Source organism: Lobosporangium transversale (genome assembly GCF_002105155.1).
Source record: "Lobosporangium transversale strain NRRL 3116 chromosome Unknown BCR41scaffold_118, whole genome shotgun sequence".
NCBI classification, from domain to species: domain Eukaryota; kingdom Fungi; phylum Mortierellomycota; class Mortierellomycetes; order Mortierellales; family Mortierellaceae; genus Lobosporangium; species Lobosporangium transversale.
The window spans coordinates 1-13,136 of NW_019029096.1; the positions used below are offsets into that span (position 1 = coordinate 1).

Genomic DNA, 13,136 nt, shown 5'->3' on the forward strand with positions numbered 1-13,136 from the left:
GCTTTAAATAAGGCCTGGAAACCCAGTCCTCGTTCAAGATTTTGGTATTATCCTCCGAGAGCTCAACAACTTCATTTCCAAAAGGAGTTTCGCATAGGGCGACACTCGGAGGAGACCCTCTAAGCCAGGAGAGGGGAAGCTTGAACAGCGGCTGCAAAACGGTTTGTCCTGATTCTTATACAACTGTGTGGAAGCAACGGTTAAAGCCACTGGGCTATCAGCCGACAGCTCGTCGAGGATTGGAACATGTCCCAAAAGGGTGTGATTGACGCCTGATTTTGTGATTAGAGAAATTGGTGCAAGTTCAAAACACTCTGTGAATAATAACGTCTTCTTTTTCTCATGGTCTGTTGCATCCAACTGCCCCCGCAAGCAGTAAAAACCATTTCCTCGAAAGTTCTCTTGGAAGAGAGTGGGGTTGCTGGTCCCGTTTCTTGGGAGCCTGCTGATTCATCACCTTCATCATCAGCCTTACCCTGGCACCTTCTCAACTTAATGTGGCTTTTCATCCCACGTGTAGTCCTAATTTTCCTCTGGCAAAGAGGACAAGTAAAATGACCATCTACGCGATGAATTCGGTGAGGAAGATCAAAACCTTGTGTATTAGGGAGAGACACACAACATTCCTCACTGTGATAATCATCACGGTGATCTTTCAGATGTTTTTTCGAGCTGAATTTCCCTTCGCAGTCCATGCACTGATGCGCCTGGTTTTCCTCATGAGAATCCATTGAGCTACGAGGCAAATAAAAAGAAAAATTAGGACGATGTCAAGGAGCTTTGGGGCAAAACATAGGGCGGGTTCATGATAACACCAAGCGGGTCCATGACAAAAAAAAAAGAAAGGCGGGTTCGAGACAAAAAAAAAGGAGAAAGGCGGGTTCGAGCACAAGAAAGGCGGGTTCGAGACAAAAAAAAAAGAAGAAAGGCGGGTTCGAGCACAGGAAAGGCGGGTTCGAGACAAAAAAAAAGAAGAAAGGCGGGTTCGAGCACAAGAAAGGCGGGTTCGAGACAAAAAAAAAGAAGAAAGGCGGGTTCGAGCACAAGAAAGGCGGGTTCGAGACAAAAAAAAAGAAGAAAGGCGGGTTCGAGCACAGGAAAGGCGGGTTCGAGCACAGGAAAGGCGGGTTCGAGACAAAAAAAAGAAGAAAGGCGGGTTCGAGCACAAGAAAGGCGGGTTCGAGCACAAGAAAGGCGGGTTCGAGACAAAAAAAAAGAAGAAAGGCGGGTTCGAGCACAAGAAAGGCGGGTTCGAGTCAAAAAAAAAGAAGAAAGGCGGGTTCGAGCCCAAAAAATGACATGGGCATGAGCATGAGCATTAGCATGATGCTGGAGATGATGGGCATGCCAGAATGATGGACGGAATGGCAGAATGATGGACAGAGTGATGGACAGAATGAATAAAATGATGGACAGTGATGGACAGAATGATGGACAGAATGAATCAATGATGGACAGAATGGACAAACAAAAAAATATTCGGTTAAGGGGTGGAAAAAAGACAATGTTTAAAAAAAAAAAGGACAAACAAATTTTTTGTGCTGGAAAGAGAGAGAAGTCAGCGAAAACGTGGGATGGAATAAAAAGGCAAGGCAGGCAATAAAATGTCGTGTGAACTTCTTTTATTTTTTTTAATCAACAACAACTACTCTCTTCGTGAATAAGAGCCCTTCAATGGAAACACCTGTTGCAAAGAGAAGGAAAAAAAAAAACAAATAAATGGAAAAGAGAGAAGGAAGTACCTGTTGCAGAGAAGGAAACACTTGTGGTAGTAAGAGGAAAAGAAGAAAGAAGGTGTCAGCTTTTGCAAAGAGAGAAAAAAAGAGTGAAGAGGATGGAGAATGTTAGATGCAGAGGGAGAAAAAGAGAGAAGAGGGTGCAGAAAGAGAGAAAAGAGAGAGAAGGGGAACAATGACAAAAAGAAAAGAAAGAAAAGGCCAAAAGCAAATCGAGAGAAAAATAAAATGAATGAATGTGAAATGGCCCCTGAAAATGGGTCTGTTCAGGATCATGTGCTTTTTGTATTCTAGCCCGCTATTTTTGTATTTATTTATTATTTTTTTATTTTTTTATTTTTTTATTTTTTATTTTTTATTTTTTTATTTTTTTAAATGCTCTGTAGAAATTGCTGCACCTGTGGAGATGGGTAAAATCCCCGCAACGAAGTAGGCACCTTTGCAAAAGTCAGATCCTGAACTGAACGAACACGACTTAGAGCAACATACGCCTGTCCCGAACAGAATAAGCCTCCGAGATCGACATGGGTTGCTCCCTGAGACTTTAACCACTTGGAGGCAACACTGAATTCTCACAGCAAATAAAATTTGAGGCGACTCCGCCGGCTCAGTGACGAATGACAAGCAAAAGAGTGATGGAGCACAGTCATCAAAATGTTCTTCACTAGAAAAAAAAAAAAAAAAACAGAAAGTAGCTCTACTAAAATAAAAAAAAGATCGTCGACCGTGGACTTTAAACGTCCAAAGCTCCTCCAATAGTCGCACCTCAGACCCGGGACCTGGATCATTCGAAAGAGAATACTCAGGGCTATCGATGGACCAAATTTTGAAAAATCCGACACGACACCCCCCTTTGATGTCCCTAAGTACAAGCTCTTCCTAAGTGCATACCATGGTGGCTAGAACCAACTTCCAGCTGCATCCATGCCTAACATTAGATCCCAAAACTCAATGAAAAAAAAAAAAAAAAAAAAAAAAAGAACAGACCCACCCGCTCTCTTGTTCCACTTTTCATTTTTTTTTTTTTTTTTTTTTTTTTTTTACTTCACACCAATGTCTCTTTTTCATTTTTGCTCCCCCACTCACTCTTTTTCTCTCTCTTTTTTTTTTTTTCACTTCACACCACTTCACAACTTACTCTCTTTTTGTCTCTGTCTCTTTTTCATTTTTGCTCCCCCACTCTCTCTCTTTTTTTTTTCTTATTTTATTTTCTTTTTTTTCGATCTCTCATTCTGTGCCCTCAAACTCGCTCTCCCTTTTTATTCTCTCTTTCATTGAGTTCCCCCCCTACTCGCTCACATTTTCTTACTCCATCTCCTTTCGTTCCCACAGTCGAAGACTATGCACTTAGAGGAGGCTACTCCACTGTGATTTTTTTTTTAAACGTCCATAACTCCTCAAATACTGGGACCAGAGACCTGGGACCAAGCTCATTCGAAAGAGGATACTCTGGGCCACATTGCAGTTTAGTTCACAATCACGTGCTACGATGAAAAAATATTTTCTTACTCTCGACCGGGAACTTTAAACGTCCATAGCTCCTTCAATTCTGGCATCTGTGGCCTGGGGCCTAGCTCGTTCGAAAGAGGATGCTCAGGGCTACCGATCCACAAAATTTCACAAAATCGACACAACCCCCCCCCCTTCGATGTCCCTAAGCTCAAGCCTTATCCAAGGGTCAAATTTGGTGGCAAGAACCAGCCGCCACCAATACCCTGTACTGCGTACTGAGACTTAGGTGTGCACCTCCTTGACTTCAGCGTACGTAGAAAACATCTCTAAACACAATTCGTGCCTTAGTGGATTACCGTGTCTAAAAATAAGTTATCCTTTGTTAATGTGAATAAAAAAAAAATATAAGAATATAGGAATAAAAAGTAAAAATTACAGCACAGAGTATTCCCATGTGGTCCCCCACCATAGTACTGACTCTGCCATCGATTTCTTAACTGCGCAGATCGGACGGGATGCGGTGATTTTAATCGTGTATGGCCGTAATTCGGAAATATAGAATTCTGTTGCTGCTTTTGTCTCTACTTTTTGACAGTTAAGCTCGTCTCTAGTTCATTCATGCTCATTTCTAGGACATTCATTCATACTCGTCGCTTGATCCTTCTCATTCTTCACTCATGTTCATTTTTAGGTCCTTCATTCTGACCTCATGTTCCTTTCTAGGTCCTTCATTCTTCATTTCTAGGTCCTTCATTCTGCACTCCTGGTCATTTCCAAGGCATTCACTTCTAGGACAATTTAATTCAACATGTCAACATGCGACGATTACCGCCTTTTCCGATAATTAGTTGAATACGAATAGAGCTTCGGCTCCTGAATCATGCTACGTGGGGTGATCTTGTGGAGCGGAAAGGCTTCATGAGGTTCCTGCTAATGTTAATTTCAAATATTGGAAGAGATAAATCCATTGCAGACGACTTTTAAGCAACGGTGTACTGTAAGCTGTAGAGTAGCCTTGTTGCTACGATCGGCTGAGGTTAAGCACTTTTTGTTGCACAGATTTGTTCGAAAGAACAACATCTCTCTTTCCTTCTCTTTCTTTTATTTATTTTTATTTTATTTTTTTTCTTTTTGAAGCCTACTTAAGGGCTGTATAAGAATACATAAAGACAGACTTCGAATCGGATTGTTTATTGCTTCTGTCGCTCTGCCTGCATTTGTGTGTGTTTCCTCGCTTTTATTGCTTTTAAAGCCCTTGTTCTTGACGTTGCCTCGCATTCTCCTTATCCTGCAAAATGGCTTCCACCGTGGCTTGAATTGCAGGCCGTACCTGTTTTTTGTTAATGTCGCGGATAACTCCACATAATCCGCTTGCTAACATTACTAAAATTGTAGAAGCCTCAGCATTGTCAGTCAACTTCAGTTTTTTTTTGTTCGAGGGGATTAATTCCAGGAGTTCCATTATGGCGTTTTTCGTAACAGGTGCTTTTTGACTTTGGTCGGGACTATCAAGCTTTCGAAGTAGCTTTAGTAGTCGCTTTCGCTTGATTGATCTTGTATTCGCAATCTGATGAAATATCGATGCAGCTGCCTTTACCCCCGATATGACCCTGCTGCCTTGGTAATAGTTCTCCAGTCGAAAGATTGTTGTAGGGTAGCATGCCCAGTTTGCAAATAAATAGAACATTGACGCACTCTGAAAGTACGTTGCTTTACAATGGAATTTTGACCTCAGCTGCCTTTCAAGTAAAAGGTTTTGTTGCCAGTCATCCCGGCCCCAAATTGTGGTATATGCTCCAATGTGGGCAGTTGAGTTATTAGCTCCAACGTCAATGGCTCCTGAAACCAATTCAATTGAAGCCGTAATAAGGGCGCTCCATGTGTGAGTTCCAATCACGAGCTTATTGGTGTTGTCGTGGTTAATTGAAGACACTCTCTTCAAATCCAGAGTTGGCTTTAATAGATCGAAGCAATGAGGGTCTTCCTTTGGTTCACGACCATAAACTTCAGCCTTCAAGATGAGGATCGCTTGCAATCCTGTTTGAATTACTGCTCCTGCGAGATTTTTGGCAATATCGAATTTCAAAGCCTCATAGTTTAAAAGAAAGAATGTTGCATCTAATGGCTTGTAACGCTCAATATCAATTAGACGACCATACCGATGCGATGATAAAAGGAACTTGAAGTCTTTTGGCTCCATGGAAGAAGGCTTCTTTGGCTTCTTGATAGGATTGATGGCAATGATCTGATCTTCGGCTGTCCGCTTTGCTCCAATTTGAGTTAATAGAGCTATAGATCGAGCTCCACTTTCATGTTCCAGTGAAAAAGGGACCAGGGTCTCGAGAAAACAGTCGGAAAAAATTGGATTCTTCGTTGCAAGGTCAAGCTCCGCCTTTCCTTGCTTTAGCACCTCAATGTCATCTGAGGCATCGCTTTCTGCCAGCTCGCGAGGCTGTGTATGGGCACCGAAATGGTGGTCCAGTTCCAGTGCCGATTTCAGTGTTTCTCCGCATATGGGACAAACAAATCCCGAATCATTCTTTTTTCCATGTCTATTTGTATGCTTCGTTATGCCATCTCTTGTTTGGATGGGCTTACTGCAAACTGGACAGACGAAACAACCTTGTACACGCATTAAGACAATTGACTCTTTGATCCCTTGTTCATTTACCAGCCACACTTTGCACTTCCTTGAGTGGTATTCACGTATATGCAGCTTTGCTCCTTCTTTGTCTTTAGATACTTCCTGACATTGCGGGCAAGATAATCCTTTATCATTAGGCATTTTTTAGCGCTGGTAAAATGGTGCCAAAGAAAAATAGAATAAGTCAGAGACAGACAGCAAAATAAAGTACAGAACAAAGTTTAGAAAAAAGAACAGACAGCAAAATAAAATACAGAAAAAAGACAGAAAAAAGAACAGACAGCAAAATGAAATACAGAAAAAAAAAAAAAAAAAGAAAAAATGAAATACAGAAAAAAGTAAAAAAAAATACAGAAGCAAAAAAATACAGAAAAAAAATACAGGACAGCAAAATGAAATACAGAAAAAGAAGATACAGACAGCAAAAAAATACAGAGTACCAGGCAAAATAAAATACAGAAAAAAGTACAGAAAAAAATACAGACAGCAAAATAAAATACAGAAAAAAGTACAGAAAAAAATACAGACAGCAAAATAAAATACAGAAAAAATAAAGACAACAAGCCAAAAAAAAAAAATCTTGAACAGAGCGCACGTTTAGAAAAGGGGTGTTACAATAATTCAGTGTTTAGTTTGGGAAGAGGGTTTTTTTTTGGATTGCAAACCCGTTCACTTCAAAAGAGTCATTGGAGAGCAAAGGGTTACAAGAGGGAACATCCTGTGATTTTAGGAGAAATGAGATGCAAGCAATAAAAAAAACGCTGAAAAACAGAAAAGAGAAGAGTAGAAAAAGTCGTGGACTGAGTGCATGTAAAAAAACACTGCAATAGACAGTGATGAACAACAAAAAAAAAAGTACAAACGAAGGTGTGCTCCCTTACATCAAAGCAGCAACGTTTTTTTTTTTTTGTCAGTCCAAAGAGTCGCAACGCGGGAATGTCAGTAAAACAAGAGAACACCAAAAGAAAAAGGAAGGCTTGAGTGTATTGAAAAATGAGAGAATGCTTTCAGTTTGGATAACTAGAAATGAAGTAAAGGTTTTGGGAGAGTTGAGTAAAATGTGAGAAAGTGAAAAGTGGATGATGTGACGAAAGGAAGGAGAGAGGGAAGTAGAAGAGTGTTCTGAAAGAATAGTAAAAGATGCGGGAAGGAAGAGAAGAAGAAAGAGAGTGGGTTTGAGGACAAGGAAGAATAAAAACATCGTGAGAAAAAAGAAAAAAGAGAAAAAGAAATGGCCCTGAAAATGATCTTTGCGAAATGACGTGTATTCAATGTGGATGTTGGTGTGTAGTTGGTGACAGTTGGTGTCTGCCAAAAAAAAAATTTAAAAAGGGGCAGTGAGACATTTTTTTTACACGAACAGAAGGGAGATAAATTAACACTGTTGTCTTTTTTTTTTTTTTTTTGAAGATTGCAAAACCGTTCCGTTCAAAAGAGGGGAGTAAAGGGAGAAACAGAACCAGAACAAGAGGGCGTCCAATGATGTAAAAGAAATGAGATAAAAAAAGTGCTGAAAAAAAGAAAAAGAAAGAGTTGAGTGCACCAGAAGAATGAAAAGATCCTGTTGCAGCGAAGGAAACACTTGTGGCAGAGAGAGGAAGAGAGAAGGTGTCAGCTTTTGCAAGGAGAGGGAAAAAAAGAGAGAGGAGGATGGAGGATATCAGTTGCTGCAGAGAGAGAAAAAAAGGGAGAAGAGGGTGCAGAAAGAGAGGGAAGAGGAACAATGACAAAAAGAAAAGAAAGAAAAGGCCAAAAGCAAATCGAGAGAAAAATAAAATGAATGAATGTGAAATGGCCCCTGAAAATGGGTCTGTTCAGGATCATGTGCTTTTTGTATTCTTGCCTTCTTTTTATTTTTTTATTCTTTCTTTTTTATTTTCAATTTTTTCGCCAATGAAAATAAAAAATTTACTAGTAGCATACCAAATCACAACCACAAAAAGACCCGTATCTCCACCAATACTGGGGCCTATGGCCTGAGACTTTAACCACTGGAAGATATTACTGGATTCTCACAGCTATTAAAATTTGAAGCGATTCCGTCGGCTCAGTGACGAATGACAAGCCAAAGAGTGATGGAACACATTTCATCAACATGTTCTTCACTAGAAATAACAGAGAGTAACTCTACTAAAATAAAAAAAAGATCGTCGACCGTGGACTTTAAACGTCCAAAGCTCCTCCAATAGTCGCACCTCAGACCCGGGACCTGGATCATTCGAAAGAGAATACTCAGGGCTATCGATGGACCAAATTTTGAAAAATCCGACACGACACCCCCCTTTGATGTCCCTAAGTACAAGCTCTTCCTAAGTGCATACCATGGTGGCTAGAACCAACTTCCATGCCTAACATAAGATCCCAAAACTCAATGAAAAAAAAAAAAAAAAAAAAAAAAAAAGAAGAGGTTATCATCAAAACGAAAAAGGAAACACAATCTCTTTTTGTCCAAAAAAAGACAATCGATCTTTTTTTTCGTCCAAAAATGGACGATCGATCTTTTTTTCGTCCAAAAATGGACAGTCAATCTTTTTTTCAGCCAATGAGAACTAAAGATTTTTGTGTAACATAACGAATCACAACCACATAAAAACCCATATCTCCTCCAATACTGGGGCCTGGGGCCTCATCTTTGGATCATTCGAGAGGGAATCAAAAGCTCTCACAGCTACTCAAATTTCAAAAAGATCTACCTAGGACACCATGGAGAAAACCCAGTTAGAGTGCTCAGTCTAGAAGAAATCATCAGAAAAGTTAAAAGTTTCCACAGAAAAAGTTTCCACAGAAATAACTGGCTTGTGGCAGCCAAGCGTTCATAGCGACGTTGCTTTTTGATCCTTCGATGTCGGCTCTTCCTATCATACTGAAGCAGAATTCAGTAAGCGTTGGATTGTTCACCCACTAATAGGGAACGTGAGCTGGGTTTAGACCGTCGTGAGACAGGTTAGTTTTACCCTACTGATGAAATGTTGTTGCAATAGTAATTGAACTTAGTACGAGAGGAACCGTTCATTCGGATAATTGGTATTTGGGCCTGCCTGAACAGGCAATGGCCCGAAGCTATCATCCGTTGGATTATGGCTGAACGCCTCTAAGTCAGAATCCGTGCTAGAACGCGACGATTACCGCCTTTTCCGATTTTTAGTTGAATACGAATAGAGCTTCGGCTCCTGAATCATGCTACGTGGGGTGATCTTGTGGAGCGGAAAGGCTTCATGAGGTTCCTGCTAATGTTAATTTCAAATATTGGAAGAGATAAATCCATTGCAGACGACTTTTATTGAACGGGGTATTGTAAGCTGTAGAGTAGCCTTGTTGCTACGATCAGCTGAGATTAAGCCCATTGTTCTACAGATTTGTTCGAAAGAACAACATCTCTCTTTCCTCTTCTCTTTTAATTTTTTATTTTATTATTGCAACGTTAATTAAGGGGTACATACTTGATATAAATGTTGTGATATGGGATAACATGTCATTTTCCTTAAGCTGATCTCTTGATGAGCATGGCATTTACAACGGCTTCGATATTGGGAACCACCCGATTTTGGTTTTTGGTCTTAATGGTGTCGCACATTGTGTTTGCCAATTTTCTCAACAGATTGGAGACTTCATAGTTCTCGATCACTCTCAACTTTTTATGTCCTGATGGAGTTAATCGCAAAAGTTCCATGATGATGTCTCGAGTCAACGGAGCGTCCTTAATTTTGTCATTTTTGAGGATCTTTTCTAGACTTTTCTTTTTGATTGTTTTTTTTTTGACCGATAAAGCTGGTGGAACAACGTTGCCGAAGCTTTTATCCCTGTCATTGTAGTTTTTTCCGAGAAATGATTAATGACACTGTAAATCGTTATTGGGAGACATGACCACTCGGAAAATAAGTAGAAGACTGAGGCGCTTTTTGTGTTTGATATGGAATTTTGATCTGGTTTGTCTTTCGATCAAGGGATTCAGCTCCCGGTCCTTACGACCAAAAATTATTACTTGTGAGGCAATGTTCGCTGTCAAGTTGTCGGCTCCGACGTGGATGGCTCCTGATGTGAGCTCGATTGATGAAGTTATAAGGGCATTCCAGTGAAGTGTGCCGATGATGAGTTTGTTCGCGTTATCATGATGGATTATGGATACCTTTTTGACATCTAATGTAGGCTTCACTAGGTTAATTCTATGTGGATCTCCGCTCGGTTCCCGCCCATAAACCTCGGCCTTTAGGATGAGGATCACCTGGGATCCGGCTTGGATAAGGGCTCCTGCTAGGTTCTGGGCAATGTTGGACTTGCAATCACTGTAATTTTGCAGATAGAACGCCAGGTCTAGTAGCCTGTAATCTTCCATCTCGATTAGCTTCCCATGTCGATTTGATGCCAAAGTTATTTCCAGATCTTCAAACTCTGTGGGTGCCTGCACTTTTGGTCTTTTGATTCGCTCTATCTCAACGATTGGGCTGGATTCTGTCCTTTTTGCTGAAATGGGAGTAAACAATACCATTGATTTCGTTCCATCTTCGTGTTTGAGCGCGAACGGTTCAAGCATATCCAAAAGGAAGTTTGACAAAATGGTGTTCTTTGTGCAACGATCAAGTTCCAATTTTCCCTGCCTCAGACTTTCAACCCCTGCTTCGTCGTCCTCTGCTGGGCCTTCCAAGACCTCCCAGGATTCCAAATGTGCGTCATCATAGTGCTTGTCTAAATCCTGTGCCGTTACGAACGTCATGTTGCAAATGAAGCATGGGTTGCTTGGGTTATCGGTCTTGACCACATCTGTAATAAGATGGCCATTTGTATGCTGGAGAATTTCTTTCCTGCCTTCAATTCCAGTCTCGTTACAGACTGGACAAGTAAAACAACCATCCACGGATTTCAAAATAACGCGGGTGGTTTCCCCTCCAACAACAATAGAAACAAGGACCTTGCCAGGATGGCGATCTCGTTTGTGATTTCTCAACCGCAATTGACTATCACAAACTTTACCGCAGGATACACATTCAAAATTTGTTGGCTCTGACATTGTGATCTGGTAAAAAATAAATAAATAAATAAATAAATTAAAGCGATGTTAGTGCTTGAAAACAAATGATGAAGCAATGCGAGAAGAAATAAGGATCTTAAAAGTGATTGTAGAGTGAGCGCTGGAAGTCATGTAAGCAATGTAAAAAGTGGAAGTGGTGGAAAAGTGGTGGAAGTGGTGGAAAAGTGGTGGAAGTGGTGGAAGTGGTGGAAAAATGGTGGAAGTGGTGGAAAAGTGGTGGAAGTGGTGGAAGTGGTGGAAAAGAAGTGGTGGAAGTGGTGGAAGTGGTGGAAAAGAAGTGGTGGAAAAATGGCACAGTTTTTTTTTTCCCATGCTTGTCGTAACAACCAGAACATGAAGAAAGGAGGGTTCCAGCACAAGCAAGGCGGGTTTGAGACAAAGGAGAGTTCGAGCACAAAAAAAGAGCACAACAAAAAAAAGAAAGACGGTTCCAGCACAAAAAAAAAAAAGAAAGGCGGGTTCGAGCTCAAAAAAAAAGAAAGGTGGGGGGGACATGGACATGAGCATGAGCATGAGCATGATGCTGGACATGATGGGCATGCCAGAATGATGGACAGAATGATGGACAGAATGGACAAAATGATGGACAGAATGATGGACAGAATGGACAAAATGATGGACAGAATGATGGACAGAATGGACAAAATGATGGACAAGCAAAATAAATCTGTTAAGGGTGGCAAAAGACAAAGTACTTTTGAGCCATTGAAAAAAAAAGGGAACAAACAAGTCAAATGGCAAGGCAGAAAAGAGTGAAAAAAAAAAAAAAAAAATTGGTGTATAGTGGTGAATAATGGGTGTATAGTGGGTGTATAGTGGGTGAATAATGAGCTTTCTCTAAAAAAAAAAAAAAATTAGGGGCGGAACTGTTGAGGTACTTTTGAGCCGCGGAGGGGAACTTTTGAGCCTCTGGTTGGGTACTTTTGAGCCGCGGTGGGGTTCTTTTGAGCCTCAAAAAGCCACTGTGCAGTTTTTTCTTTAAGGGCATGCGACTATCTCTACCCATAAACTGTTTTTACTTTTTTATTTCTTTCCCTTCTACGATTTTTGACCTCTCCCAATTCGTGCGGTCGATGGAACTGTTTTTTTTTTTTTTTTTTTTTTTTTTCTATCAAAACCAACTACTCTCTTCGTGAGTAAGGGCCCTGCAATGAAGAAATGAAGGCAACACCTGTTTCAAAGAGAGGAAAAGTAAAAAAAAAAAAAAAAAAGAGAGCGAAGGTAATACCTGTTGCAGAGAAGGAAACACTTGTGGTAGTAAGAGGAAAGAAGAAAGAAGTCAAATGACAATGCAGAAAATAAAATGTCGGGTGAAAAAAAAATAAAAAAAGAGGGAAAAAGAGAAAAAAAAAAAAGAGAGAAGGTTTAACTTGTTGCAGAGAGAAAAAAAGAGAGAGGAAACAACTATTGAAAAGAGGTGACAACCGCTGCAGAGAGAGACACCTGTGGAAGAGAGGAAAAAAAAAAAAAAAATCTATTTGTCTGCAATTGACAGTGATGGACAAGCCAAAAAAAAATTTAAGCGCAGTGCAATTTTATTAAGGGTGATGACTATTCCTTTGCTCTACCCACTTTTTTTTCTTTATTCATGTCTAAAGAACCTTCACAGAGAGCAAAGAAAAATCGAACCAAAAAGTGCAAGACCAAGTCACAATCCAAAAATAAAAGGCAGAAAAATGGACAAACTAAGAAAAAAACCTCGAGTGAAGAGCTGTTTCCTTACATTAACTCAACAGCGATTTTATTGACAAAGTCCAAAGAGTCGCAACACGAGAGAGCAAAGCAGGGAAATGATTACACCAAAAGAAACTAAGAGCACCGAGAGAAAGAAAAAAAAAGCCGAAGAAAGTGAAAAGTAATAAAATGAAAAAAGAGAAAAGAGGAAGAAGAGAGAGAGGAGCGCGGTGGGAGTGTCCTGAAGAGTGAAAGATGGAAAAAGTAAAGAAGAAAGAGAGGAAGGCATTGAGGACAGGAGGAATAAAGAAAAGATCATGAGAAAAAAAAAGGGTCAATCTGAAATGAATGGGCTGTGAAAATTGATCTATGCGAGCGTAGGAGAGAGAAAAGAAAAAAAAAAAAAAAAAAACAGCTGTTGCACCATTCATTGGGTTGTGGAAAAGGTAACGCCTGTTGCTGTGGGGATAAAAAGAGAGAAAAGGGAAGCAGTTGCTGCAGAGACAAAAAGAAAAGAAAGAATGATGGAACACATGTCATCAACATTTTCTTCACTAGAAAAAAAACACAAGTAGCTCCGTTGACATGAAAAATAACATTTCTT

At 40.2% G+C, this 13,136-nt stretch overlaps 3 protein-coding genes across 3 annotated transcripts; all 3 read right to left on the reverse strand.

The window, feature by feature from the left end:
* Positions 1 to 1,003, reverse strand: BCR41DRAFT_25610 (hypothetical protein). Its single transcript, XM_022020183.1, has one exon. It carries the CDS (start codon positions 729 to 731, stop codon positions 285 to 287), a length of 447 nt encoding a protein of 148 aa, XP_021875027.1. The 5' UTR covers positions 732 to 1,003; the 3' UTR covers positions 1 to 284.
* Positions 1,004 to 4,197: 3,194 nt separating this feature from the next.
* Positions 4,198 to 6,147, reverse strand: BCR41DRAFT_25641 (hypothetical protein). The gene has a single exon (XM_022020184.1). It carries the CDS (start codon positions 5,971 to 5,973, stop codon positions 4,435 to 4,437), a length of 1,539 nt encoding a protein of 512 aa, XP_021875028.1. The 5' UTR covers positions 5,974 to 6,147; the 3' UTR covers positions 4,198 to 4,434.
* A 3,514-nt stretch (positions 6,148 to 9,661) lies between these two features.
* BCR41DRAFT_402757 (hypothetical protein) lies at positions 9,662 to 10,837 on the reverse strand (the record flags this gene model as incomplete). The annotated part of the gene is made up of 1 exon (XM_022029340.1): positions 9,662 to 10,837. One exon carries the CDS (start codon positions 10,835 to 10,837, stop codon positions 9,662 to 9,664), a length of 1,176 nt encoding a protein of 391 aa, XP_021875029.1.
* Positions 10,838 to 13,136: the final 2,299 nt, after the last annotated feature.